The 26,103-nt window shown below is 41.1% G+C and overlaps 1 protein-coding gene and 1 long non-coding RNA gene across 2 annotated transcripts; both read right to left on the bottom strand.

The window, feature by feature from the left end:
• Positions 1 to 1,313: 1,313 nt before the first annotated feature.
• On the bottom strand, positions 1,314 to 25,588 carry LOC103720214 (pre-rRNA 2'-O-ribose RNA methyltransferase-like). Its single transcript, XM_039125597.1, has 11 exons — positions 25,097 to 25,588; positions 24,567 to 24,614; positions 24,323 to 24,478; positions 24,182 to 24,228; positions 23,753 to 23,909; positions 23,560 to 23,621; positions 15,452 to 15,638; positions 15,283 to 15,372; positions 14,100 to 14,245; positions 13,832 to 13,958; positions 1,314 to 2,626 (listed from the first exon to the last, which is right to left on the bottom strand). The coding sequence occupies exons 1-11, from the start codon at positions 25,568 to 25,570 to the stop codon at positions 1,610 to 1,612; spliced, it is 2,511 nt and encodes an 836-aa protein (XP_038981525.1). The 5' UTR covers positions 25,571 to 25,588; the 3' UTR covers positions 1,314 to 1,609.
• LOC120110491 lies at positions 2,763 to 13,825 on the bottom strand. Its single transcript, XR_005511512.1, has 2 exons — positions 9,885 to 13,825; positions 2,763 to 3,538 (listed from the first exon to the last, which is right to left on the bottom strand). It is a non-coding gene; the product is annotated as an uncharacterized LOC120110491 (long non-coding RNA).
• Positions 25,589 to 26,103: the final 515 nt, after the last annotated feature.

The raw sequence follows: 26,103 nt of genomic DNA, 5'->3' as shown, positions 1-26,103 counted from the left end.
CGATCAGACCAATATTGGATGATTGAGTCCGGCATCCATGATCTAAGTTGATGAATATGATATACTATTTTTGGATGATGGAGTCCACCAAAACTCGTGATTTTTAGATGCCTAATCTACTAATCAAATGATTAAAAGCATATATCATTTCATTAAATTTAAACTGACCAAGTTTTGGCCACTTGATGCCATAGCTGGAGATCTCTAAGTCAAATAATCATTTAGTGTGCAAGCAATTTAAAGATGGTAGATCATATTTAATATCTTGGATCATGAATGTTGGACCTCATCCTTGGCCAATGTTAACCTGATCGGATCTAAGTGGACGTGCACTTGACAAGATCTTAGTTTATATATATATATATATATATATATATATATATATATATATATATATATATATATATATATATATATATATTGTGTGTGTGTGTATGCATGCCTGCGCGTGTAGTGTCTATATGCATATATGTATGTTTGGATGTATGAATGCATGTGTTTGTATGCATGTATGTACATATGCATATTGTATCAATCAATCTATGTGCTTGTACATATTCTTAAAGTTGATGAGATTTTGAGTCTTTGAATGTGGATCAAATTCAAAAACCCGACCTAATGCCCAACAGTTTATTGGGTTTATTTTTTATACCCAAATCCCTGGTTTTGGCCCAGTCTGGATAGTAGGCCTATCGGAGGCTTAGCGTTCTCCAATCTACATTTGTCGATGAATCATGATAACCTGCAAGGTTGACTAATTTAAGTTTATCAAATGAAGATGATGCAATTCCATACGATTAGGCCCGACCGATCTCCAATTTACGTTTACCAAACGAACAACGGGTAACCTGTAAGCTTGCCTGAAACTAGGCATTCGAACTCGGTTTGATAGAGCCCAAATGGTAGCAAGACCCAAAATGAAGCTGAAACAAGTTCTCACAATGACCCAATTTAGAGAAGAAATATCCAAAACAGTTTTAGTCTAGGAGAATGACAAACCCAACAAAATGAACAAAGAAAACTTCTTCCTCGCTCAGCACTGCCCTGCGGAGTAATTCAACAAGTGATAGAAAATGACCAATAAAGAATCAAGTTATAAAATTTCCCAGTTTTACACAGCTGCAGGCATACGGCAAAGCATGAGGGCCGAAAAAGTGAAGGATGCATAGAGCTATTTGCATCTTTAATTGGTCATGTAACCAAAGTTGTGGGGATCTTACTAAATGTTATATCCATAATCGATCATGGTGAACCCTGTACACAACTGACATTTCTGGAGATCTATCCTTACAACTTAATCAGAGCTCAGATAGTAAGTAATAAGTGCTTAAAAGTTCTAAATCACAAAAGCCATTGAGTATAGGTTGAACCAAAACCAGTTTTCCATTAAAATCTGCACTGCCAGTCATTCACATGTAGCAGCAGTTACAAACATATGATGATTAAGAGCTTATATTAGAAAATATGCTTTTACCAAAATTGATAACGGAAGAATGGGGTAAATAAGTTCAGAAAGCCTATGATTATGGCCTGCAAGCTGCTCCACTCGCAAAGCATAGGAAAGAAAGCGCCAGGAACCAAACTGCACATATTAGTTGGCACCACCACCTCAGCCATGCACGGCCCCCTTGCGTCCCTTCTGCCCTTTCCCTGCCTTCTTACCAGACGATTTTGCAGAGTTTTTGCCTTTGGGACCCTTTACTTTCCCCTTCACACCTTTACCCTTCTTAAATCCACCCTTTCCAGGCATTCCCAACCCACGAGACCTTGAATCCTTCTTCATGCGCCTGTCCACTAGCACCTTTCCTTTACCTGCCTTGTTTTGAACTCCCTTCTTTGCAACTACATACTCTTTCTGAGGCTTCTTTGGCACTGCCTTCCTGTAAATCTGATCGATCATCTTTCCCTTTGATCTTTCAGATATGTCAGTCTGGTCAGCAATGGAATTTGCCTTCCGGCGAGCCTTCTCCATCTTCTTCATCACAGCTCGCTTCTTACGTGCTTTGGCCTCTGCTACTTTCTTAGCTGGGCGCGCATCAATCTCCCTAAACTGCGCCTTCAAAGCAGCAATATCCTCTCGAGTCACTGGCTTCATGGGTTGACAGTGCCTCTTCTCCTCCTCTGCAAACCACTTAGGCAAACCTTCATCATCAAACATGTACTTGTTGTAGGCATCATCAAGAATTTGTTCCCTCTGCTTCTTCCTCAACATCTTCTTTGCATACGCTAATATTTCAGCTTTTGTGTCCTCATCATCCTCGTCCGAATCATCAGAGGACGATGACGAGTCATCACTGGTTTCCATGGGCTCTGCTGGGACGATCTCAAAACCATCATCTTGTTGAGGGGGTTGTGTTGTAGGGAGGCTTGCATCCTTTGGGAAGGTGAAGATTTTCTCAGGCTTTTTAAGAACAAGTGATTTCTCCTCCCTCTCTTCTTCACTATCACTTTTTTCAAACACACCTGCCGATTCAGTGAATACATCCTGACTGAACCACTGCTCCATAATTTGCTCTTGAGTTGGCTGCTCCTCCTCAATCAAAGGTACCATGAGAGGATTCTTCTCTTTGTCACTCTGATATTGATCAGAATCTTGATCAGAATGAATTACATTGTCATCAGCTCCCTACAGTAGAGTTATATACAAAGAAAAATGATTAGAAAAATGTAAATTTTAAAAATGATATTCTCTAACATCAAGGACAGCATCTGTATAGAATCAATAGCTTGCCCTTCCAACACAGACACACTACACTCAAACAGAAGAAAAAATCCATAATGTACATCTTCATATAATATTATTGTAATACAACCAAGCCTAAAATATAACAAACAGAAACATCCACAGTTTTGATTAGAGGATAACCATACCTATGTCAAAAATTTACATTTTTCCTATGAATATCCTTGATATCTGATATCACACAGTCCCAAATGTTCTCAAAACTCGCAAAATTAAAGTTGGTATAGAGTAACATTTCTCAACATCTAAAAATAAAAGAAGAAATGCAAACAAATAAGATATAGAGCCAACATATAGCTTGGTTCCACCTGTTTAGATCAAAACTGGCTTCAGTTAAGGATTGGATTTGACCAAGACCAGAACTATAGAGTTCAGTGTAGAAAATTTAATGAAACTTCAAACCAAGGTCCACCGTACTAGTACTAATCAGCGTAATGGTAGCGGCCCGGACCGGTACGATACCGATCCGGTCCGATCCCGTACCGGTTCCAGATTCCACGCCGGTTCCGTACCGGTTCTCCAACGATAAGCTACTGGTACTAGATTCCACGCTGATTCGGTACCGGTTCCAGACTGGACCGGCCCGTACCGGTTCGGCGGACCTTGCTTCAAACCATGGTCAAAAAACAATCAAGGCATCAATTGTATCAAACAGATGAAATACAGTCACAGAAAAGATTGCCAATCACGACAAATGTACAAACTAGGTTGAGTTGGGTTTTAAAATGTCTTGAAGAACCAAGTCTTTTGTTTGGAAAATTGATTATTTCTCATTTCTTAATTGATACATACATCCTTTTGATCCGAACGAGGGAGATAGAATCGCAAAGCCTTCGTTCTGATTGTCAAAATAGGAGAGAGAAATGTTTTGGGACCAAGGGGTTATATTGGGAAGAGCTCTCATACACTGATGTGACTCTCTCTGTTACAAGGTCTACTCCCTACTACAGAGGCTATCTCTTCCTTTGAACTCTCAAGCTTCTCTCCCCAGCTCTCTCTTTCTCTCCCTGTTACAAAAGCTCCTTCTTTCTCCCATAATCCCACGAACCCGACGTGGACCACTTCCTCTGGAGTGAGCAAGATGTGGAGTGGTTATGTGGTGCAACTGCATGGAACAAAGAACTGGCTTCCCATGCTACTCCCCCACATCCCACGTTCTCCCCAATAGCCATGCATGGCTTAGAGGTACTTCAAAGCCTCCCGGGTCCCACGTTGCATGAGATTATGCCATGCAACAAAACTCGTGCGTCACGCGGGTTAGTTTGGAAAACTTCCCCCATCCGTTGTGCATAGTTCTTGAGGTGGGACCCAGGCGCGGATGCGTGATGGCTCGGGAGTAGGCTTGGAACACGCATCCCACGCTCCTCACTCCCACGTCCATGCAATGGTTACCGTGCATGATGTGGGATGGCTCGGCTCGAGCTTCCTCCTGCTTGGCGAATGCATGGGACTCACCATCATCTTCACGTCGGGATGGTTCTCCTCCTCGCATGGAACTCAAAACACACGTCGGGTATGGTTCTCCTCGCATGGAACTCGGAACGCGCTTCCTCCCGCGCGTCGTGTGGTTCCTCTGGCATGGGGCTGAGACAACCAAGACGCTCGTAAGTGCTAGAGATCGTCCCGGATCACGGCTCCCCTTCCTTAGGAGGAGCCAGCTCCTGCTGGTTCTAGAACCGAAGGTGGGGAAACTGGGATTGCCCAGTCTCCTTTGAGAACCATTTTGCCGCACTGGGTCGTTGGCCCTTTCGTCCAACTCGGAAGGACTCCCTAGTGCCGCGCCGGGTTGTGGTTGTCTTCCGTTCCAAGATAGCATCTTCTGCCAACACAGTTTCTTGTGCGGTAACCAAGTCCTCTACAGTCGGTAATGTCTCACCCGGCTCGTCGTCCAGCATTGACGGCTCAAAGGGCTTCAATTTTTCAATGTTAACAACCGAGTACATTTCCATATATACTGGCAGCTCTAGTTGGTAGGCATTGTCGCCGATCTTTCGAAGAATCTTAAAAGGTCCATAACGGATGGGTTTAAGCTTTTTCCCTTCACCTTTCAGTTGTTGCTTTCCCAGATGTAACCAAACAAGATCACCCACCTGAAAATTACCACTGACTCGGTGCCGATCATGACGTTCTTTGTATTTCCGCTGGGCCCTTTGTAACTGTTGTTCTACCTCTTGGTGTACCTTTCTGATGTTTTCCAAGAACTTTTGTGCCCTTGTCATATCACTTCCTTCTCTGGTTGTTCGTGGTGTAGGCCCGATCATGAACTCCAAGTCAAAAGGGCTTTGTGGTAGAAAACCCAAGCAAACTTCGGCTGGAGCTTTGTTCGTCGAGCTGTGCACCGTGTGATTGATGGCAAATTGTAGGAAAGCAATGCTATCGTCCCAAGTTTTAGGATGCCGAGCATTGTAGCCCCGGAGAAGATGGACAATGGTCCGGTTGACAACCTCGGTCTGGCCATCCGTTTGTGGATGGAAGGCCGTGCTCCGTTTAAGCTTTGTGTCCATCTTGGCCCACAGAGAACACCAGAATTTGCTTAGGAAACGACTGTCACGGTCGGAAACAATTGAGCTGGGAAGCCCGAAGATTTTCCACACATTCTCAAAAAAAAGCCGTGCCGCCTCTTCACCTGTGATACTCTTCTTGCAAGGCATGAGCACCACCATTTTTGAGAACCTATCGACTACAACAAATAGGTAGTCATGTCCCCGCCGTGTCTTTGGAAGGCCACCCAAGAAGTCCATTGAGACACTTTCCCATGGGCGTGTCGGAACAGGCAGTGGAGTGTATAACCCGACCTTCCGATTGGCGGGTTTGGATGTGCTGCACAACACGCAGCCCTTCACAAATCGGACCACGTCCTGCTGCATCCGCGGCCAGAAGACATATCGATGGAGATTCTGCAGAGTCTTTGTAACTCCAAAGTGACCTGCTACTTTTGAGGTGTGCGCCTCCCGTATCCAGCACACACGTTCGGCCGCTCGTGGTACGCATAGCAGCTCTCCTTTGTAGAGGAGTTTATCCCGTAGGACAAACTCGGTTGGCCTCCTTGCTTCAACATCTGCTAGTGCGCCTTGAAAATCAAGGTCTTCTGAATACCAGCCGGCGTACTCCTCATGGGTGGTTGGCTGCACTTGCATAACCGCTGATAAGCAAAGGGTTGCAGCTGGCGGTCTCGAGAGCATGTCAGCCATTTTGTTGTGTATGCCTTTCTTGTATTTGATCACCAGGTTGAACTGTTGGAGGTACGTCATCCATTTCATATGACGCGCCTGCTGCAACCTGGACTGAGTTTGCAGATATTGGAGCGGCCGGTGGTCGGTGTGCACCACTGTTTCCTTGCCCAAGAGATAGACTCGCCAGTGTTTTACTGCTTGATGTAGGGCAAGCAACTCCTTGTCGTACGTTGGGTAGTTTTTCTGAGCCCCTTGGAACATCTCAGAATGGTATGCCACGGGCCGCCCTTCTTGCAGTAGCACAGCTCCCATGGCGTACCCTGACGCATCTGCTTCAAGCTCGAATGGTCTCTGAAGATTGGGCAAAGCGAGAACAGGCGCTTCACTGATCTTCCTCTTTAATAGAAGGAAGGTATCCTCATGTTTCGAAGTCCATTCGAACTTTTGATTGGCTTTCGTTAACGCATGCAGCGAGGAGGCCAGAATAGAGAAGTTCCGGATGAATTTTCTTAGGTATTGACAAGCACCCATGAAGCTCCGGACCTCAGTTATAGACCGGGGCCTGGGCCAATCTCTGATTGACTTCACTTTGTCCGGGTCGACTCGTAACTCCCCTTCGCCCACCACGAACCCAAGATACACCAAGGTCCGCTTCCCGAACTCGCATTTTTTTTGGTTCAGGCGCAACTGATATTTCTCCAGCAATTCGAACACCTTACGCACATGCGTCAAGTGCTCCTCCCATGACCGGCTGTAGATCAGGATGTCGTCAAGGTATACAATGACGAAGTCGTCGATGTACGGCCGGAGAGCGTCGTTCATCAGCCGCATGAAGGTGGCAGGAGCATTACAGAGTCCGAATGGCATTACTAGCCATTCGAATAGCCCCTGCCGCGTTTTGAATGCGGTCTTCCAGGTATCGTCGTCGCGGATCCGGACTTGATAATATCCGGATTTCAGGTCCAGCTTGGTGAAGACAGTGGCGTGCTTCAACTGGTCCAGCAAGTCATCAATGCGTGGAAGAGGGTACCGATTCTTAATAGTAATCTTGTTGAGAGCGCGGTAGTCAATACACATTCTCCACCCTCCATCTTTCTTCGGCACAAGCACTACCGGCGAGCCGCAGGGGGAGCTGCTCGGTTTGATGACACCACCTTCGAGCAGTTCATTCACCTGCCGCTTGATCTCCTCATTTTCCAACACCGAGTTGCGGTACATGCCAAGGTTAGGAAGCGTTGAGTCAGAAATAAGCTGGATTTCATGTTCCACTGCTCTCTTTGGTGGTAATCCGCAAGCCTCTTTAAAAAGGCCCGCATGCTCGCCGAGTAGCTTCCCCATCTGGCTCTCCAATTCCCTGCAAGACATGGTTAGTGCTGATACCTTGTTTTCAAACTCTATCGGGCGGATCATTACTAGCACAAACTTTTGGCAAGCATTCACCATCCTTCTTGCCTGACAGGCAGACACCAGATCAATCGCATGGCTGGCATTATCCTTGTTAATGATGTACTTCTTCCCATCCTTTTCAAACTGGTATTTCTGTGCTCGCCGGAAGTAGATGGCATCACGCTCCCAAAGATATGGGCTACCAAAAATCACCTGGCATATGTCGAGAGGAACTACTTCACATGTTACCTCATCGATGTACTGGTTGGTAATGGCGAAACGGAACTTGCACTGGCGGTTGATCCGAAGTTCCACATCCTTTTGTATCCATCCAAGTGGATACGGTCGTGGATGTGGTGTTGTTTCCAATCCCAGTTTTTGAACTAAGCTGGCCGAGATCAGGTTCTTCTGGCTGCCGGTGTCGACAATGGCTTCTATCACCTCTTGTTTCACTTGGATCCGTAGGGTGAACAGCTCTTCCTTCTCATCGGGTACGGTCGGCGGATTCGAGACTGTCTCCTTCGGCCTGACCATCAGAGACAGACTCTTATCCACACCTTCGACCCGCCCGAGTTCGACAGCTTCGGTGAAAACCGTCGTTACCGCTGCGCGTTTGCTCTTGTCATCCTTCTTCCACTTTTTTGGGAATAGTTCCGGATGGAGTTTCCAGCACTTCCCCTTCTCATGTCCTGAAATTTTGCAATGTTCACAGAACTTGTCAACATTCGACGAAGAGGAAGGTTTACCTTTCCGAGTGTGCTTCTTGTCACGGAAATGGTTAGAAGTTTCTTTCTGGACGCCTTCGGAGGCCTTCTGTTCGCCGGGTTTGTTTTTTAACTCGATAGCCATGGCAATACCACTAGCACTCGAGACGTCGGTCGCATTGTACAGTCGTATCTCGTTCTGAATTTGTCGATGCAGACCAGCCACATATTTGGTGAAGACATCTTCATTGTCGAGGGAGATGCCCAGCGTCACCGCTAGACGCCGGAACTCGGTGGTGTATTCTTGCACGGTCTGGTTGTGGCGCTGTTTAAGGTTGTGCCAGCGGAACCATCGATCTTGTGAGTATCCCATTGGGTAGAATTCCTGGCGAAGGAGACGAGAGAATTCTCCCCATGTCACCTCCTTGTCACTGTTGTCCTTCAGGTACGAGTTCCACCAAGCCAATGCATGGCTTGATAGTTTAAGTGGTGCAAATGCGACTTTCTCGTGGCTACTAAACCCGTAAAGGGTGAAGTAAGTCTCCAGTTGATCGATCCAGGAATCTAACTTCTCCGCGTCGACGGTGCCATCGAACGTCGGAATGTCAATTCTAGCCTCGACTTTAAAAGGCCGAGACCTCTCTTCTACCAGCGTCGCGATGCTTGCACCATCAGGATCGTAGTCGTCATCCTCCTTCAAAACCGAGGTGCCCTCAGTCTTGTTTTTGGCAGCCATTACGCGCACCCTTGGGGAAGGAAAATCACCGTCATCCTCTTTGGCCCTTGCTGGTGGTAAAGAAGATGTCCGGGTGTGGATCCACGCGATGACGGATTCCAGCTGACTGGATAGCCGATCAACCTTTGCAGTAAGGTCGAGCTGGTCCGGTTCCTGCTCATTGTCGGCGGACATCGCTGATGAAGGTTCAGTCTTCTTTATTGGCCGACGATGAACTTCCAAGAGGGAGAAGGGTTCGCCGGTGGCCTGGTAGCCAGATTTGGTTAGAACCATGCACAGGCAAGAATCTAGTGCTCTGATACCAAAACTTGATCCGAATGAGGGAGATAGAATCGCAAAGCCTTCGTTCTGATTGTCAAAATAGGAGAGAGAAATGTTTTGGGACCAAGGGGTTATATTGGGAAGAGCTCTCATACACTGATGTGACTCTCTCTGTTACAAGGTCTACTCCCTACTACAGAGGCTATCTCTTCCTTTGAACTCTCAAGCTTCTCTCCCCAGCTCTCTCTTTCTCTCCCTGTTACAAAAGCTCCTTCTTTCTCCCATAATCCCACGAACCCGACGTGGACCACTTCCTCTGGAGTGAGCAAGATGTGGAGTGGTTATGTGGTGCAACTGCATGGAACAAAGAACTGGCTTCCCATGCTACTCCCCCACATCCCACGTTCTCCCCAATAGCCATGCATGGCTTAGAGGTACTTCAAAGCCTCCCGGGTCCCACGTTGCATGAGATTATGCCATGCAACAAAACTCGTGCGTCACGCGGGTTAGTTTGGAAAACTTCCCCCATCCGTTGTGCATAGTTCTTGAGGTGGGACCCAGGCGCGGATGCGTGATGGCTCGGGAGTAGGCTTGGAACACGCATCCCACGCTCCTCACTCCCACGTCCATGCAATGGTTACCGTGCATGATGTGGGATGGCTCGGCTCGAGCTTCCTCCTGCTTGGCGAATGCATGGGACTCACCATCATCTTCACGTCGGGATGGTTCTCCTCCTCGCATGGAACTCAAAACACACGTCGGGTATGGTTCTCCTCGCATGGAACTCGGAACGCGCTTCCTCCCGCGCGTCGTGTGGTTCCTCTAGCGTGGGGCTGAGACAACCAAGACGCTCGTAAGTGCTAGAGATCGTCCCGGATCACCTTTCCTAGTAGAAACAGTCCATCCCCTTACTATGATGAAAAAAACAACTCTATATTTAGGACTCATTTGTTTCACAAGAAGACGCGCGAGCGGGGCGAGGCAATGGGGGGAATAAAGCAAAGAGATGGGAAATTAGCTTTCCCATGGAAATAAGTTTTCCTCATTTTATAGAAAAAAAACCTGTGTGGGACATAAGAAAGCCACTTTCCCACGACATTAAAATTATGTTTTTTTTTCAAAAATGCCCTTAAGCTATCATGATCTTCTTAATAGCTATTTTTAATACATAATCTTAAACTATTAAAAATATACAATAAAAATTACCACAATATAGAGAAGTTGTGGTAATATTAATATAAAAATATATTAATAACTATTTAAAATTATCACAATATAAAGAAATTGTCTAACTATTAACTAAAAACTCAACCCAATAAAGATTTTAATAGCTATTTTTAAGTATTTAAAAATATTTAAACATAGCTACTAAAAATATATTATGAATTGTGGTAATTTTAATAGTTAAAAATATAGAAAAACAGCTATTAAAAATATATTCTTATCTTTTTGGTGTTGAACCTTCAAAACCTCTAGAACTAGGTGTTCCAAGTATCTGATTCTAAAAATTATGCGTGTGACAATTTTTCCTTGTAGACCCTTTATTAAGGGCATAACAAGTATTTTACACAACTATTTTTTCAGAAAAGTAGATGTTCAACCAAACATAAGTCACTCTGAAAAGTGTGTTTCTTGTTTCACTTTTCTATGGTCAACCAAATATGAAAAAACCACTTTTCTAGGTATCATATACCCAGGCATCAACTTCCTAAGAAAAACATTCCAGTGAGGTAAAATTTTTCCCACGAACCAAACGAGTCTTTAGAGAAAAGATTGAAGTTTTCCCTTACAAATGCAAAGTAGAGACACAAAAGGCTGTAAATAACATAGAAGAAGCCTAAGAGTGTTATAGAGGCATCAAATAAATAATTAAACATAATGAAGTGAGTGAAAGAGTGATTTTGGACATACATTAAGTCTAAATTATCATTCTACTCCTAAATGTGAGGTTTGAGAGTAGAATTTGACCATCTACTTGCTATACTTGTATAAAATATATGAAATCAATGGTACACAAATTTGGGCATGGATGATATGTCTTTGCAAGATATGCAGGCAGGGACAACTCGTAAGTTATGCTCAAATTTAGGAGTCCTTTTGTTAACTACCTAGGTGCATACTCCGGCAAGGCATATCCCAAAGCATTTTGCCTAGGGCTAAGTGGCCTAGGCGCTTAAAAGGGCATCAAAGCAGTCCCCTCAGCCTAGAAGAGGTTCCTATGGGGCCTAGAAAGCACAGGTGTGTCAAGTTGGCTTTATCATGTTGAGTTTCAATGACCGAGTACCTGATCTGTTAACTTAAACCGCAAAATCCACCATCCCACCCTGGTCTATTGTCCCTTGAAGAAAGAGGACGAGGAGGAAAGAAGAGCGAGTGCAAGCTTTGCACTGGCAACTAGTGGTCGCAGTAAGAATTTTTTCTCTCCCTTTTCCCCTTTTTTTTCTATTGGCAACTAGGAGATGCATTGCAATGGGTTGTTGCTACTGCCGCCATGGCTATAGGCAGTTATTGCTACTACTGCAACAACTTTCAACAACGAAATGATGGGCATTTGAAAAGACATCAGCTATAGGTGTAAATCCTTACTTCTTCCAAGGTTAATATCCTTGACCTTTGGGTGCTCACCTAGCGCTTAGGCATTGGGAGGCCTCACTATTATGTCACTCACCTACCAACATTTAGCACATGTTATGCACATGATTTGTTTCAAGGAAAAAGAAATCATAGTAAAAGTGGAGAGATAGGTGGAGGTAGACTCACCCTCTCTTTCCTAGTTAAGTGGAGGTAACATAAGCTCTGAAGACCTTTTTCTTTCGCTATTTTAGTTGTCTTAGGGCTCTATTAGATGCCCTTTTAATTACATTGTCACTCTACACATGCCCCTTCAATAAAGAAGTATAGCTAGATAGAGAAGTCCAATCGCAAAAGGAGAGTTCAGGTATGTAAGCTTTTGCCATCAAATATGGTAGACAGATAAATCAAAATGCCACCACCTTACTCTCCAACATTGGCTGCCTTAAGCCTCACCTAAAACAACCTGTCCATTAGTATACCATCCGATTTCCTCATGACATTGATTTGTGGGCCTGTAACAAACTGGTCAGCAACGACCAACGAGGCAAGCATGACCCGAACCCAACCTTATTTTATCTTCGATCACGATTTCAGACCCAAAACCAACCCCGTGCATTAGTGACTGGGTTAAATCTGGCCTAGGTTCAAGTCCATTGTACGATAAAATAATAAAGTATTTATTTGCATTTAGAAGAAAAATAATATCATAGATAAAAGGAAAAAAGAATTGGAAAAGGGTGTTAAAATGGATTGCTATTACTACTGTAACAGACAATAACTTGGTTCGCACTTATCAAGTCTTCAACATACGCAAAGAAAGCCTTGATACACAGCCAACAAACCTCGACATGGAAATTGGATACTCATATAAGGTTCAAAGGATTCTAAAATTATGCATTTTTGGGTTGAGCAGAATCAAACTAGACCAGGCCGGATAGTGCCATCTAATATTTGACCTGTTGATAGACTTAATTAGTATACAAGTCGAATAGGAAAACATATGACCAAGGCCCAATCTAATTATTCAAACAATTGTATCTGTGTCCTAGACCCTACCTGTGGGTCCCAAAAAAAAGGGTCAAATCAGGCCTAGACAGGTCGGGACCAGGTCAAGTTATGACCTGGCCCATTTGCAGCCCTAAATATATGATAAAATATACAATAGTCCAACCACTCACTTTCAATTATACTGCTCATACCATTTGCTTTAAATGATTCAATCTGGTCGAGTGGGTTGTGCGATTTTGTGATAATAAATCATTTTAGGAATATTTTGACTATCCACTTCGTTGTCTAAGCTGTAGTTTGCTATGTGAACATAAAAGGGAATAGAATCTCGAATAGGACACCAAAGTGAGAAACAGGAAGCTATTTTTTAGCATAGAGAAAGCTCATAGGAAACTAGGAGCTGCCAAAAGAAAATCAATATTTGAAAAAGTTCTCTGCTGCTTACCCTTAAACTTTGAGCATTTTTTGTATGGTTCATAAGACTTTTTCTCCTCATTTCCCCAAGTGGAAAGTGAATGAGATCTATTTGTCATATGCATTTCCTATGAAACTAGGAACTACTGAAAGAAACAATTTTATCAATTTTTGATCAGGTTTCTCTGCAGCTTTCCCTAACTTTGAGCATTATTTGTGTGTTTCCAAAGACCTGTTCTACACATTTCTCAAGTGTAACGTGAATAATACATCTTTCTCATACAAAGTTCTCAGGAAATTATATGTGACATAAGAAAACAGATTTCTAGGAAAGTTCAATTCTGTCAGATTACTACATTAATCCTTCATTTTTATGTCAATTGCATCATCGTCATATCATTTTAACTAGTCAATAGAAAGTACTTACCAAAGCAGTACATTAACTTACCATGTAATGCTGGTAATGGTTAACACTTACTATGTAAGAATTTTTTTGTGTCTCAGTGGGCCAGGGTAAATAAAGTTCAATGAAGTCAGAGGGCAATATAATGGTTCTAAGGATGATATTTCATCCATATCCACCCGTAATCCTACCAGAGCATTTTGAACAAGAGGTTCAATAACCAAAATTCATGATTCATGCCGAGTACCAACCAAGATATCAAAATACCCAACCTTAAAAACCATAATACATGAGCATGCATAAAAAAAGTTTCATGCAAACCACAGCCCTCATTCTACAATGCATGAAGAAATAGCATTTTTTGTCTTGTAATCTTATTTCCTCCACATAAACATGTTTTATGCCAAGATCTTAAGTTGAAAACCTTACCTCTAACAACCCGTCCTCACTAGAAATAACCAATTTTGCACGTTTGCGTTGTTTAGTACTTCCTCCTTTTCTACTCACATATCGTTCATAAGCTTCATCAAGCATTTCCTCGAGTTGTTCATCGTACCTGTTAAGAAGTTATAATCTTATCAGTCGTAAGATTTGCTTGTAGGTGGGAAAGAGAAGAATGCATCATTTACTGAAATGAAGAAGCATAATAAAGACAGCCCACACCACCACATCATGTCAACAGAATTCTCAACTTTACCTCCTCTGTTCTTCATCAGAGTCCATTTCACTCGAAGAATGCCCATGACCAACAGCTGCATGAGTTTCCTCACTTTCACTGTCTCGGATATCATTGCCACCTTCTTCAAGTTCTACAGAGTCAATTGCTTGCAGTTCTTTCTTCCCCTGTACACGGAAGGAATGATAATAAAGCACCAAAAAATTCTCAGCCTCCATGACATTTAACTAGTTGACATGTCATCAAATCAACTATACTTTGAGCTAAATGCGTCAGAAGCCAAATTTCCAGTCCCAAAAAGCAAGATGAGAGAGAATATTCTAGCACATGCTGTCTCGTGCAAGGTAGAAAACAGAGTCCTGATAGCAGTTTGGGTAGGGGGTTGCGAGGGGGCCAATGTGCACAAATTAAATCCAATAGCAGCAAACATGCTCTCTATATTAGGTCAAAGGCAGACAGACCAACCTACAGTGGACCATCAAAGTACAGGTGCACATTTTATAATCAGGTGGAAATTTTGAAGTAAAGATGGCCATATCATCAGACGTGCAAATTTTAAAATAAATTCAACCCACTAATTACCGAAACTAAATATAAAAGAGGGAAAAAAATATTCCTAAATCCTAAACATTGTATTAAAGTGCACCGGCATTGTATTAAAGTGCACTGGCAACGTACGATTACAACAGATGCCAAAATTACAGCTGAGTTAATAAAACTCAGATATCACTTCGTGTTGATACTAGAACATGACCAGTGAAAGATAAGAGAGAAGCCTATGCAGAAGGCGAAATCAGGGGAGAGCCACATTGATGGCTAATTGTTAATAACAAATTTTGTCAACTGCATTCCAATATATTACTTAAGAAGGCAAAAGAACTTTCTTCTGAAATCACATTATATATGCACATATCTCTTGTAGTTCAATGATTTAATTTGTCATCATTTAACATATCTGGCAAGCCTTATTTATTTACTTCTCAAAGATAAGCCATTCAAATCATCTGCTGCAGTGAAGGGATAAAAAACATTATTACATTGTTCCTATCTACTTATATTGACAGAACAATGAGAGCTTAAAAAAAATCACTATACTTGAGTGGACTCTAACATACAAGACTATCAGAACATACACTATGCACCGTCAGAAGTTACTGCAGTTTGCACAAAGAGTCAGTATAATCATATGAGTGCAGTTACAGACCTTGATAGAGGAAAGAGAAAACAAATCTTGGTCAAAGTAACTATCTTCAGTAGCATCAATTTGCATTCCCATTGCTTTGCGTGCTTTATCCTGCAAAAATACAAAATATGAAAAGAGATCAATAGACAAAACATATAACACATTACCTAAAACAAACCAATCAACAAACCTTCGTTCGGCGTTTTGCAAGACGCTTTTTTGCTTTCTTATTCTTTCGTTCCAAAGCATATGTTAACTCTTCCATTTCATTTAGTAGGCGGTCGTCCTCATTGCCCTTTGTGTCATCTTCAACATCAGTAGTCTTTGCAGCAACCTTCTCAGTAGATGACAATGCCTTTCTTATGCGTAGGCGCCACCTATTAACAACAAGATGAAATTAATAAAAATCCCAATTAAACTCTAGGGAATGCCTTTCTGCAAAAGGATGACAGTGACCAATAAATCAAACCAAAAATAAAAGCTGAAGTATTATATCATATTCAAAGTTATAACAGATTTATTTAGCATTCCTCTCACTTCTACGCACCTTTCTCAAGAGTATCACACAGAACCAGGTGTCTTATCCCAATATTCCCCCCCGCCTACCCAAAAAAAAAAAAGAAAGGAAAGGGGGAAAGAGGGGGGTGGGGGGCTCCAATCTTGAAGTTTTATGACACATGTCAATAAAGAAACCCAATCAAAACAAAAAACATCAAATATACTTGAGACAAGAAACAACCATGACTAATAAAAATTTCTATCCGATAGGACATACCAGCATTCTCTATTTTACATAGACATGTATGCTGGAACATGTTTATGCTCATTCACAATTACACCCAGCAGCCAAATTATTCCTTTGGTACAAGGGCATATAATACCATAATGGATTCACATTGAGAGACATGATCATAGAAAATAAAGTTACTACAAGATCATCAGCTTCGATTTAATTAGATACTAAAATAACTATAACGCTACTACGATATCCTATGAATCTCATCCAACGACCACAGCAGCTAGCTTCTGTTTGTCAGAGATTCAATACCTCTTAGTCCAATAATTCTTAAAATTCAAGCCATCTACCCAATACCAATGGGTGATCTGCGATCTATGTAAGTAAACCAACACCAATTGTCAGTCCATGTTAATTTATAGACATGCATGCAATGCGACACTAAGCTCTAATATTGCCAGTACTTAGGTACTCTTTGGCTTGACACTTGCATAAAGAGCAACGTGAAAATCTTCTTTACTATGCTCCTGCCCAAATTAATAACGCCAAGCCTCTAGCACCAAGAATAATTATTGGCATAAAAAAGAAAGGTTTCTAGCAACCTTTCATTTATGATAATGTTACTAGTGGCCATTTCAAGTGCAAGACAATTGGCCACTAGGGAGAAGATTATACTTGTACCCCCCAAAAAAAAAGAAGAATATACTCATCTGCCTACAACAGAAACGGATAACATTAATTTATTCAATTTGCTTTCATCAGGGGTGTCTAAAGTTTGCGAACAAAGTGTTGAAAAATCTAACCATTATATAGGTTGTAGATTGTTCGTAGTAGGAAAAAGCCTGCAGATGCACTCCAGAGTTTGTTGCCATATGATGCTGAACCTTTGACAAACACTAACCTGGCTTAACCAGCTTCTGCGTAGCTGATTCAAGAGAGTACAAATCACTCCAATCAAAAGGGCAACCAGAGTGGAAAAAGGTACTATGCCTTCTCATAAACTAGCCAACAAGAACAAGCAACCCTGGACTCAAAAGCTTGCAGAATTTGGGTCTCAATTTGCTTTCCAGTCCAATACAGTGATTGTGGAGCAACCTAAGCAATTGTTGATGACATTCCAAAATAAGTCAAGACTACAACTAGCCTTTTATGAAATCATGGGGTCAAAATGAGCAGCTCTTGCTCTCAGACATAAAAAAATTTATTCATAAAAATCCACTAGATAACGGAACAGATCTCACCAAGAGGATATTCCCACAGTTACTAATGATGAAGACAAGCAAATGGGTGAAGAATCTCATTAACCATGAAGGACAACATGTAATTCCAGAATTGGACTTGCAAGACCAATGTGTTGTGCCAAGGGAGGGGGCTGAAGTGGCTTTTGACTGATTCTTCCCCTCTACTTTCGAAGATCCTCGTTTCTAGGCATGCCCTTCTAAAGGTGGACAGCTCTAAATCGAATGAATTTGTTAAGATAATCTCTAATAGCCTTGCTGCCTCACCCTTCGGTCTTGATTCTCCAAAGCCTATCTATCTACCCCTCTACTGCTCATGGCTTTTCTAAGAAAGACATACCAGGCTACCAAGGGGCTAATAAACCCTCCTTTACTAATAAACTCAAATTTGTGCTCTTTAAAACTTGTAATGTTAAGTGATTCTATTTCACAGTTGCATCACATTCTTGGTATATATTCAAGGGTCTTTTCCATCCCTCCCGCTGGGTTTTGAAGTCATATTATTATCATCTGAAAAGAGCATTTAGTGGAGGTTGGCTACTTGATAAATTCCCAAGAAGCAGTATATTGTATCAATGATCCTAGCAAGCAAACTACCTGGTTACTTGGTATTATTTTTGCCTCTACGTCAACTTAGGAACATACAGACCTTCACAATGAAGCTCCACACATTCCAGATTGCAATTGTCCAACTCTTTTGCTTTGGGATTTCAACTATATCTCAATCTGAAAAGATTTTCATCAACAATTTGGAAGCAAGAAAATTTAAAACTTTTCTTCAAACTCATGGTCTTTTTGATCTTGGCTTCAAAGAACTGCACTTCACATGGTGTTATATTTAAGATGGATTTGCTGCCGAGTGGGAGAGACCCGACAGATAAGTTGTCAATCACGCTTGGATGGACACCTTAGCAACCGGTGGTGTTCACCTGCCTAACATAGGCTTGGATCATTGTCCACTCCTTGCTACTCTCAATTTGATTTTTTGCTCCTAGAAAGGTCATCTTTCAGATTCAAGAACTTTTAGTTTTATGAGTATTCATCTGCTTTGCTGGAGGTAGAATAGGCATGGCCTTCTACTGCTAAAAACTAACCAGGATATAATTAATATAATTTAACCAAACATGGTTTGCATTTAAGCAATGGAATAAATTAGCAGGTGCTGATTGCATTGCTAAACTTCAGCAGAAGGAAATGGAAGAAGGCGAACTACCTAAAGCTTACAATCTCTGCTCCCCAGGCATGCAACTATTTAGCGCTCGCCAAAACCTTTTGGAGCCAATTTCATACCATATGGCTTCCCTGTGGTGATTATAACACTAGTTTTTTTTTTAGTTGGCATGCTATTTTTCCTTGTCAATCTAATAAAGTTACTAGTCTTACCGATAATGATCATGCAACTCCAATTTATTGCAATATCTTCTTCCATTATTTCAATGTGCGTTGAATCCTCCTTGAGACATGCTTCATGGAGACTTGGCACTGATTATTTTCATGTCTCTAACCAAAAAAATGTTCACCAAACCCTCCCAATCAACACCAACGAAATCGAATCAACACCAATGAAATCGAATCAACTCTCATGTTTCTCCACCATGATGATGCACCTTGAATTCATGGATTTCCAGCTTCTTTTTTTTCTCAAGTTATACTGGCCTTATTTAAGGGATGATATATATATATACGGTTACCTTATGGTTTATTCAGAATGGTCGCATACCTTCTGATTGGAAATCAACTTTAACCCATATCCCTAAATTCTTTAGTTCTGCCAAGGAATCCCGCTTCTAACCTATTAGCATATGCACCATTCTTCATAAGTTTATGCCTAAAATATTTGTTAATAGGCTTAAAGCCCTCATTCCCAAGCCAATTGCTATCGAGTAAGCTAGTCATGTTGCCTTGAGATCCATCTCAAAAATAAAAATTGGCCAAAACAGGAGATAATCTATTCACTTGAATCAACTAGCCCTCCTAACGCATCAATGGCTATTAAATAGATATAGAAAAGGCCAATGATAGGACAAGGTGGGACTATGTTAAGAGTGTCCTTTTCATGCCAAATGGAACCCCCGATCAACACTATCTTTGAAATCCTAAATTTGTGTTGTTCGTTAATTGCTCCCGGTGGCAACTTCCTTTCTTCTGTGGACATGAAACGAGGTAATACTTTATAGCCTTATAATTTCATTTTATGCTCGGAGATGCTCTCCCAAGCTTTCCCATTAGTATTACAAAAGGAAATTTTAAATATTGGGATATTCTTTAGGATTGTATCAACTCTTTTACAAAACATACACTCCCCTCATCTAATAATACTATTCATTCCAACCAAAACAAGGATGGAAACTAGCTAATTTCTCTCCCAAACAAGGATGGAAACTAGCTAATTTCTCTCCCCCAATATATCTCACCCTCTGTCTCATTAAATCCTCCCAAATTGCGGATGGACCTCCCCATCATCTCTCCTTCCCTTTTGCCTATTCAAGATGATCTTCTAAAATCATCACAAAATCCAGCCATTCTCAGATAGAAGATTGTACTGGAAACTTTTCCAATTTGTTCTTTTTTTAATTTCTTTATTTTTATTTGATACAATAGTTTAATTTTATTTATATTTTATATATAATTTTTATCATTTTTATCATTTTTTTAATTTTATTTATAACTTTTTAGTTTTTTCTAATGCCCAGTTTCTAGTACATCTAAAAATAGTTTGTTGATTATTTGAGAAGGGTCAATCTTCCACCTAGCACTAGGCCAATATTCCACTACCTTTATGCAGATGATCACCTCCACTTCTCCAAAGCCAACCTTGCTCGATGGCATAAGCTTCTAGATGCCGAAATTGAATATTTTCCATGTCGAAGCACAAAGTAAACATAAGAATTTATCACTTTTTTCTCCTAAGCTTCACAAGTGTTTTTAGAAAATGTTGGTGGTCAACAGCTTGACACCAAGCCCTTGGAAATATTGGTTGTTTGCATATCCAAAGTCAGAACCAAAAGGAAAAACATGGCTCATCTTATTGAGAAAGTAGATGATCTCCTATCCTCATTAAGCCTAACTTAGAATGCATGTCACATTCTTTGTGACAGGGCACAATCTACTGAGTAGGATTCGACAATGGGCCTGAGTCAATGGTTAGTGTGAGCATAGTCCTGACCAACAAAAACTTGTTTTGGAGACAAAACAATCATCACAAATTTGGAAGAAGTTGGACATCTAGAAAGAGGAAAAACCAATGCCTTTGCATGCAAATATATATGAAACACAAAGGAACCTTGGAAGAAATTATATTATCAGAGCCAATAACTAGAACTCTGCTAAATAATAGTTGATATGAAGCCGAGATTGAAAAAAACAAAGTTTATTATGCACATATACAAATACTTAATAATATCGAAGATATATTTCTCTTTCTTTGCCCGCCCGCCCCGCCCCCCCCCCCCCCCCAAAACTTGACTTCACCATCCTTTGCAAGCTACACGACACAATTGATGCTTTCCAACATTAGAAACTCTATTTTTGCAGTGCAAAAGATCCAAGATCACACATATTTCATGTCATTGATAATTATACAATGCTTATGAACTAGCAAATTGAAGGAAAGCCTAGATATATAGCTAACCTTCCAAAACTTTAAAATGACTGTCCACCTACATTCTCATTAGGCATGTATTTATTGGTATCATTGCTTGAGGTAAGAAGAGATAACATCTTGCAAACCCAACATTAACCTTGATTAGTTTATTATAGTAGGTGGCATGGACCAAAAAATAGGTCAAATACATGATATAATAAGAACAGGTAGTAGATGCTCTATGCTCCAAATGAAGCTCAACTTCTAGTAAAGCAAAGCTTTATCCACTCTGACTCCCCAAACATTCCGAAATAAAGTATCTCCTGACTCCAAGACCAATTTATCTTTGAAAGAGGATTTGAGCTTTCCACTTATTTTTGTGGCTTCAAGTAGCTCTGCTTATGCGTCCTATTTTGATTTGCAGCAATACATTCCAAGTCAATGTCTTATTGTAACCCACAAATACTTTATGATTTTCACACTAAACCATCCTAATAAACAACCTATCCACTTTGAAGAGCTATTTAGATTTGACATGATTTAGAACATGTTGCTTGTTTACTCACACTACCCACCTAAAAATAGACTCTCGTCTAGTGATGCTTTTACCTCAAATAGGCATCTCAAGCATATCTTATGTTATTGATTTGGCAATGCGCACTTGTCTAGACCAATACGTGGGAAAACCCAGTTTGAATTTTTTTTGGCTTATTCAAAAGGCAGGGCACAAGAAAAGCTTTTGTAATAAAAGATACCCTAATTTTTCCATGCAAAGAATACTTTGCTCACCTTCATGGTTCATTATATTTATTACAATTGTGATCAATGATGCATCCATAGAATGGAGCCATTTCAAGCTTCAAGCTGCAAAACATGCTACAAAATGCCAAGGCAAGATGCAATTCTAGGAAGAGTGTATACAAGGAATCCGGCAACGAGCCAAAGAATCTGAGATCATATTCCAAACATCACAAGCTGAATACATGCTACTAGATTTCTTTGAGTGCAAGAATTTTGGTTCCATTTAAAGGTAAAGACCAATGCTGCCTCGTAGCTCACAAGACATGGTGAAGACAAATGGAGAGGACAGTTTTCAAGATATATCTGTATGAACATATGCATAATAAGCTTTTCTTCACTCAATCATGGCTTTATATCAGCAACACCATGGTTCTGGTTAGCAATCATTAAATAGTTTATTTCCAAGATTCACTTTCTGTTATTATATATTTGCATGTATATTCTAACATTTAATGTCCAACCCATCTTCAGACTTGTGCTTGCTCCTTTAGCTAGTCAATATTAAGTTTTTGTTGGACACAAAGGCCACCAAGTCAATTATGAACTGTCACACATCTTAGGATGGGTTATATGGCATTCTTGGCTAGCAAAAACAAATAGTCTTGTTAGCTAGCAAACCCAACCATTTCCAGATTGGATTGCCCTACATCGAAGTATATGCCAAACAAGAGTGCCAATTTGCTAAATGATCTAAAATAGCTAAGTTCTTGGGCTCTTTCAGAACCAGTTTTCTCAAGTACCCAAAATGGATCCAATTATAAATAGGCTGGATCACATCTTGCACTTGAGATTCTTATGTCATAATGGTCATGCTAGGCTATAGTTAAAGGAGAGGTTTCAACGTGTTTGAGCTCCACTGCCAGTAAAAAGCACATCTCTTTCCGAAGTCTCAAGTTTTCTTCCTTTGTTTCCTTAAAACACAATGCCCTTAACTCCCAACCCTTTGTGCATATATTTCTCTGCTCTCTTAGCGCCTGTTCTTATAATGCCTCTAGGTTACCAAGAACTAAACCTTTCTCAAAGCCCCTGACAAAACAAACCTCATGTCTCTCTCCATTTCCCACAACGCTCCCCTAACACACCTCTTCTTCCTCTCCTCTTACATCTATTATGAACACTAATCCAACTCAACCCACCACCATCTTCCCCAGTACACCCAATAATAACCACTAATGGAGCAAGCCAACTACTAGCTCTATTAAACCCTCTACTTCAAAAAAATATTGACTTTAGCAATGCACTGGTACCTATTTCATTTCTCCAATCCTTCCAAAAGGGTGGATATTAAGGATCAAGTTCATAAATCAAACCTTTAGTACAGATGTAATAGAAGACGTCTTCTACAGGCCAAAGTTGATATGTTGTTCCACAATTGAAAGATGAGACATCAATGATTGGGTCATTAGTCCATGGAGGTCAATGCTGATTTATGAGTAACCACCAAATGTTGCATCAAAACATGAACAGGCAGGATCATATGTATATAACCATATTTACATAATTCAACCTAGCAATGGCATTTTTGAAATAATTAAACACATCACTTAAAAAACTCAGGTATTGTCATACTCTCGCACTTATGAAAGATTAAAGATGACACATATAGCAATTTTTGATTCTCACTCAGAGTCCCTTTTCAACTCAAGAACTGATCTATCTTGACTAAAAAGATAAATTATGCATTGTCAGATTGTAGAAAGTACCATAAATTATTAACCTTCAAGAATGTTATAGTCAAGATAGCTTGACAACCTAGACTAAGTAGTGATATGAATACATGCACATACATGTGAGCATGCTGTATATATCAAATTTCTAAACTGAAGATTTGAAATCATGCTCCTGCCCATAATAAGCTTCCATATTTTCAAGATAATGTTTCAGCGCAAGCTGTATTCATAATAGTATACTAGAAATGGATAAGTGGAGTATAGACTTACTTCAAGAGATGCTTGAAGCTATTTTTATCCAGAACATACAAATCCTCGCATAAAGATTTAATCTGGTATTTTTATAAACAAATAAATAAATAAGTAAATAAATAAATAAATAATCTTCCGTAAGACAAAAAAAAAAAAGCATCAAAATTGACCAACTCGTGTAACAGCTAGCAATAAGTGAGAGTGATATTACCTCATCTGTAGTCAATTCATGATCTTTGATCGATAAACAAGCTGGATCATCAAATGATAACGCATTGACTGAACCCAGAAACTCCAGTGGTTCTTCTGACCATATAAAGTTTGAAGCTAAACCCACCTTCCACAAGGTAGTATTTCCCTCCTCATACCTATATAGAAGATATGAAGCATAATATCAACAAAATAGAAAATGAATTTGTTAAAAGGATCTTTTATCACATCGATATTAACAACAATGCACTGCCTCAACACCAGAAAATTCTTAAATATAATGACTAGAAGGAAGAAAGAAAACTAAGGTAATCTTAAAGACCGTAACAAAATAAAGTCAAATGATGGATTGCCAACAAAAGTTATTGCATGATTATTTAATCTGACATCATCAGTGCAAAGCATGTCGCCAACCTACAAGAAAGCTTACCCTTCACGATTTCTCTTTTGCTTTGATCCTCTAAGAACATCTACAACCTACATCATTGAATACCAATGCAGAATGATAAAAACCTTTCAAAGACTGTTGAAACATAACAATATTTATAACAGAAAACATGCATCTATGTACCTTAGGGGGCTCAATAGCCCCTTGAAACAAGTGCTTCACATCAAGAAGACGTGGATCAATCTTTGCAGGGGCCTTATACCTGGAACCAATAACATAAATTTCTGCAGATGTAGATCGACTAGCCACAGGTTTAGTCACCTCAACTTTCTCAAAAAGCTGCCATTCAAATTACAGACTTAGATATGTTATTATCAACACGTGCAGGAGATGATAACCTAGGTGAGGGGGAATAAAAAATCTGCACCTTCTTGAGACAGTATATGATGGCACTATAATCCTGTGACCTGAAAACCTGTCATAAAAGAAATTTTGAGTAAAAATAACAGACATTTCTTTTGGTAAGAAAAAGTAACAGACATTAAGAAACAAAAGAAAGTTCATCAGAATAGGTTAACCGATGCACCAAAATTCAGTTCTACCAAGATTAGTTACAAGAATCTCAACCTAAAGGGCAAAGAAATCAAAAATCAAGTAATTTCTGTAAATTTTTTTCAGAAAAGATGAGTTGAACATCAAATTCACATGAAACCAGCTAAACGTAGTTTTTTTCTGAGAAAAAAGAGCATCTTTTGGATATTTAAAACCAATCAAGACAAGAAAAGCACCAAAAGATCCAAACTTCACCCTATTTTACAAGTCCTACAGAAAGATTCTAAACGCAAATCAGCCCATATTAAGCAAAAAGCACATCGTGTCAGAATCCAATTATACATCAAGATCGTAGGGGAAACTTTAATTTCAAGAACCAAATGAAAACGATAAACACATAAGTACCTTGGTGACGAAGGTGCCCTTTGGGGCGAGGAAATTGGTCGCCAGGCGAAGGGCATCGATGACGAGGGATGACTGGGAGGTGGCCTCCTGCGCCCAGGCACCACCGACGTTGGGGGAGCCATCGTGGAGGACGATGTCGAAGGCGGAACACCCATTGGAGTCCATAAGGCGCTTGATGGCGGCGCGGCATCGCGGGGTGGTGATGTCCTCGACGAGGGCGTGGGCGCCGCGGATGGGGCGGATGGGGAAGAGGTCGACGCCGACGACGAAGGATCCGACGGGGGCGTGGCGGACGGCGACCTGGAGCCATCCTCCGGGGGCCGCGCAGAGGTCGAGGATGGAGCGGGAGGAGGGGAGGAAGCGGTATTTGGCGTCGAGTTGGAGGAGCTTGAAGGCGGCCCGAGAGCGGTAGCCCTGCTCCTTGGCGAGATGGTAGAACCTGTCCTGCCGCTGCTTTCCCTTTACCTTCCCCATGTCCCCGCTCTTCTTCCCCTCTCTTCTTTAGGGTTTATGACGGCAAGAAATAAATATGGAGCACGGCTGCAAATGGGTCGGGTCGACCCGTGACCCGACCCGACCCGCGTAGATCTGATCCGACTCGAATTTTAGAACCGCGGGTCCGGGTTTTAGGATCCAAACTATTTTCTGGGTCGGGTCTGGTTTACTGAATCTGAACCCAACCCGATCCGAACGACCCGAAGAGAAGAGCAAAACAGAAGGAAACCCAAACGCCGAGCTCTCAACCTTGTGGTTTAACTCGGGACAGGTATAGCAGCAAGAAAACCAGAGAAGCAGACCCAAGATGGTTTCTTTAATGAATGGGAGCTATCTCATATATGTTCTTGTGCCAAAAGAAGAAGAAGAAGTCAGGAGCTCCACACAGCTGTGCTCTGCTTCAGAATCTCTTGGGCCCAGAAGAGAGAGAGAATTTCTGGTTTGAGTTGGAAAGAAGGTGGCTTGTCTAAGGACCAGAAATGATGCTAAGTAGGTGGCTTTAACAGCACTGA

This window comes from Phoenix dactylifera, chromosome 4, assembly GCF_009389715.1.
Source record: "Phoenix dactylifera cultivar Barhee BC4 chromosome 4, palm_55x_up_171113_PBpolish2nd_filt_p, whole genome shotgun sequence".
NCBI classification, from domain to species: Eukaryota; Viridiplantae; Streptophyta; class Magnoliopsida; order Arecales; family Arecaceae; genus Phoenix; species Phoenix dactylifera.
This window is presented reverse-complemented; position numbering and strand designations above follow the sequence as displayed.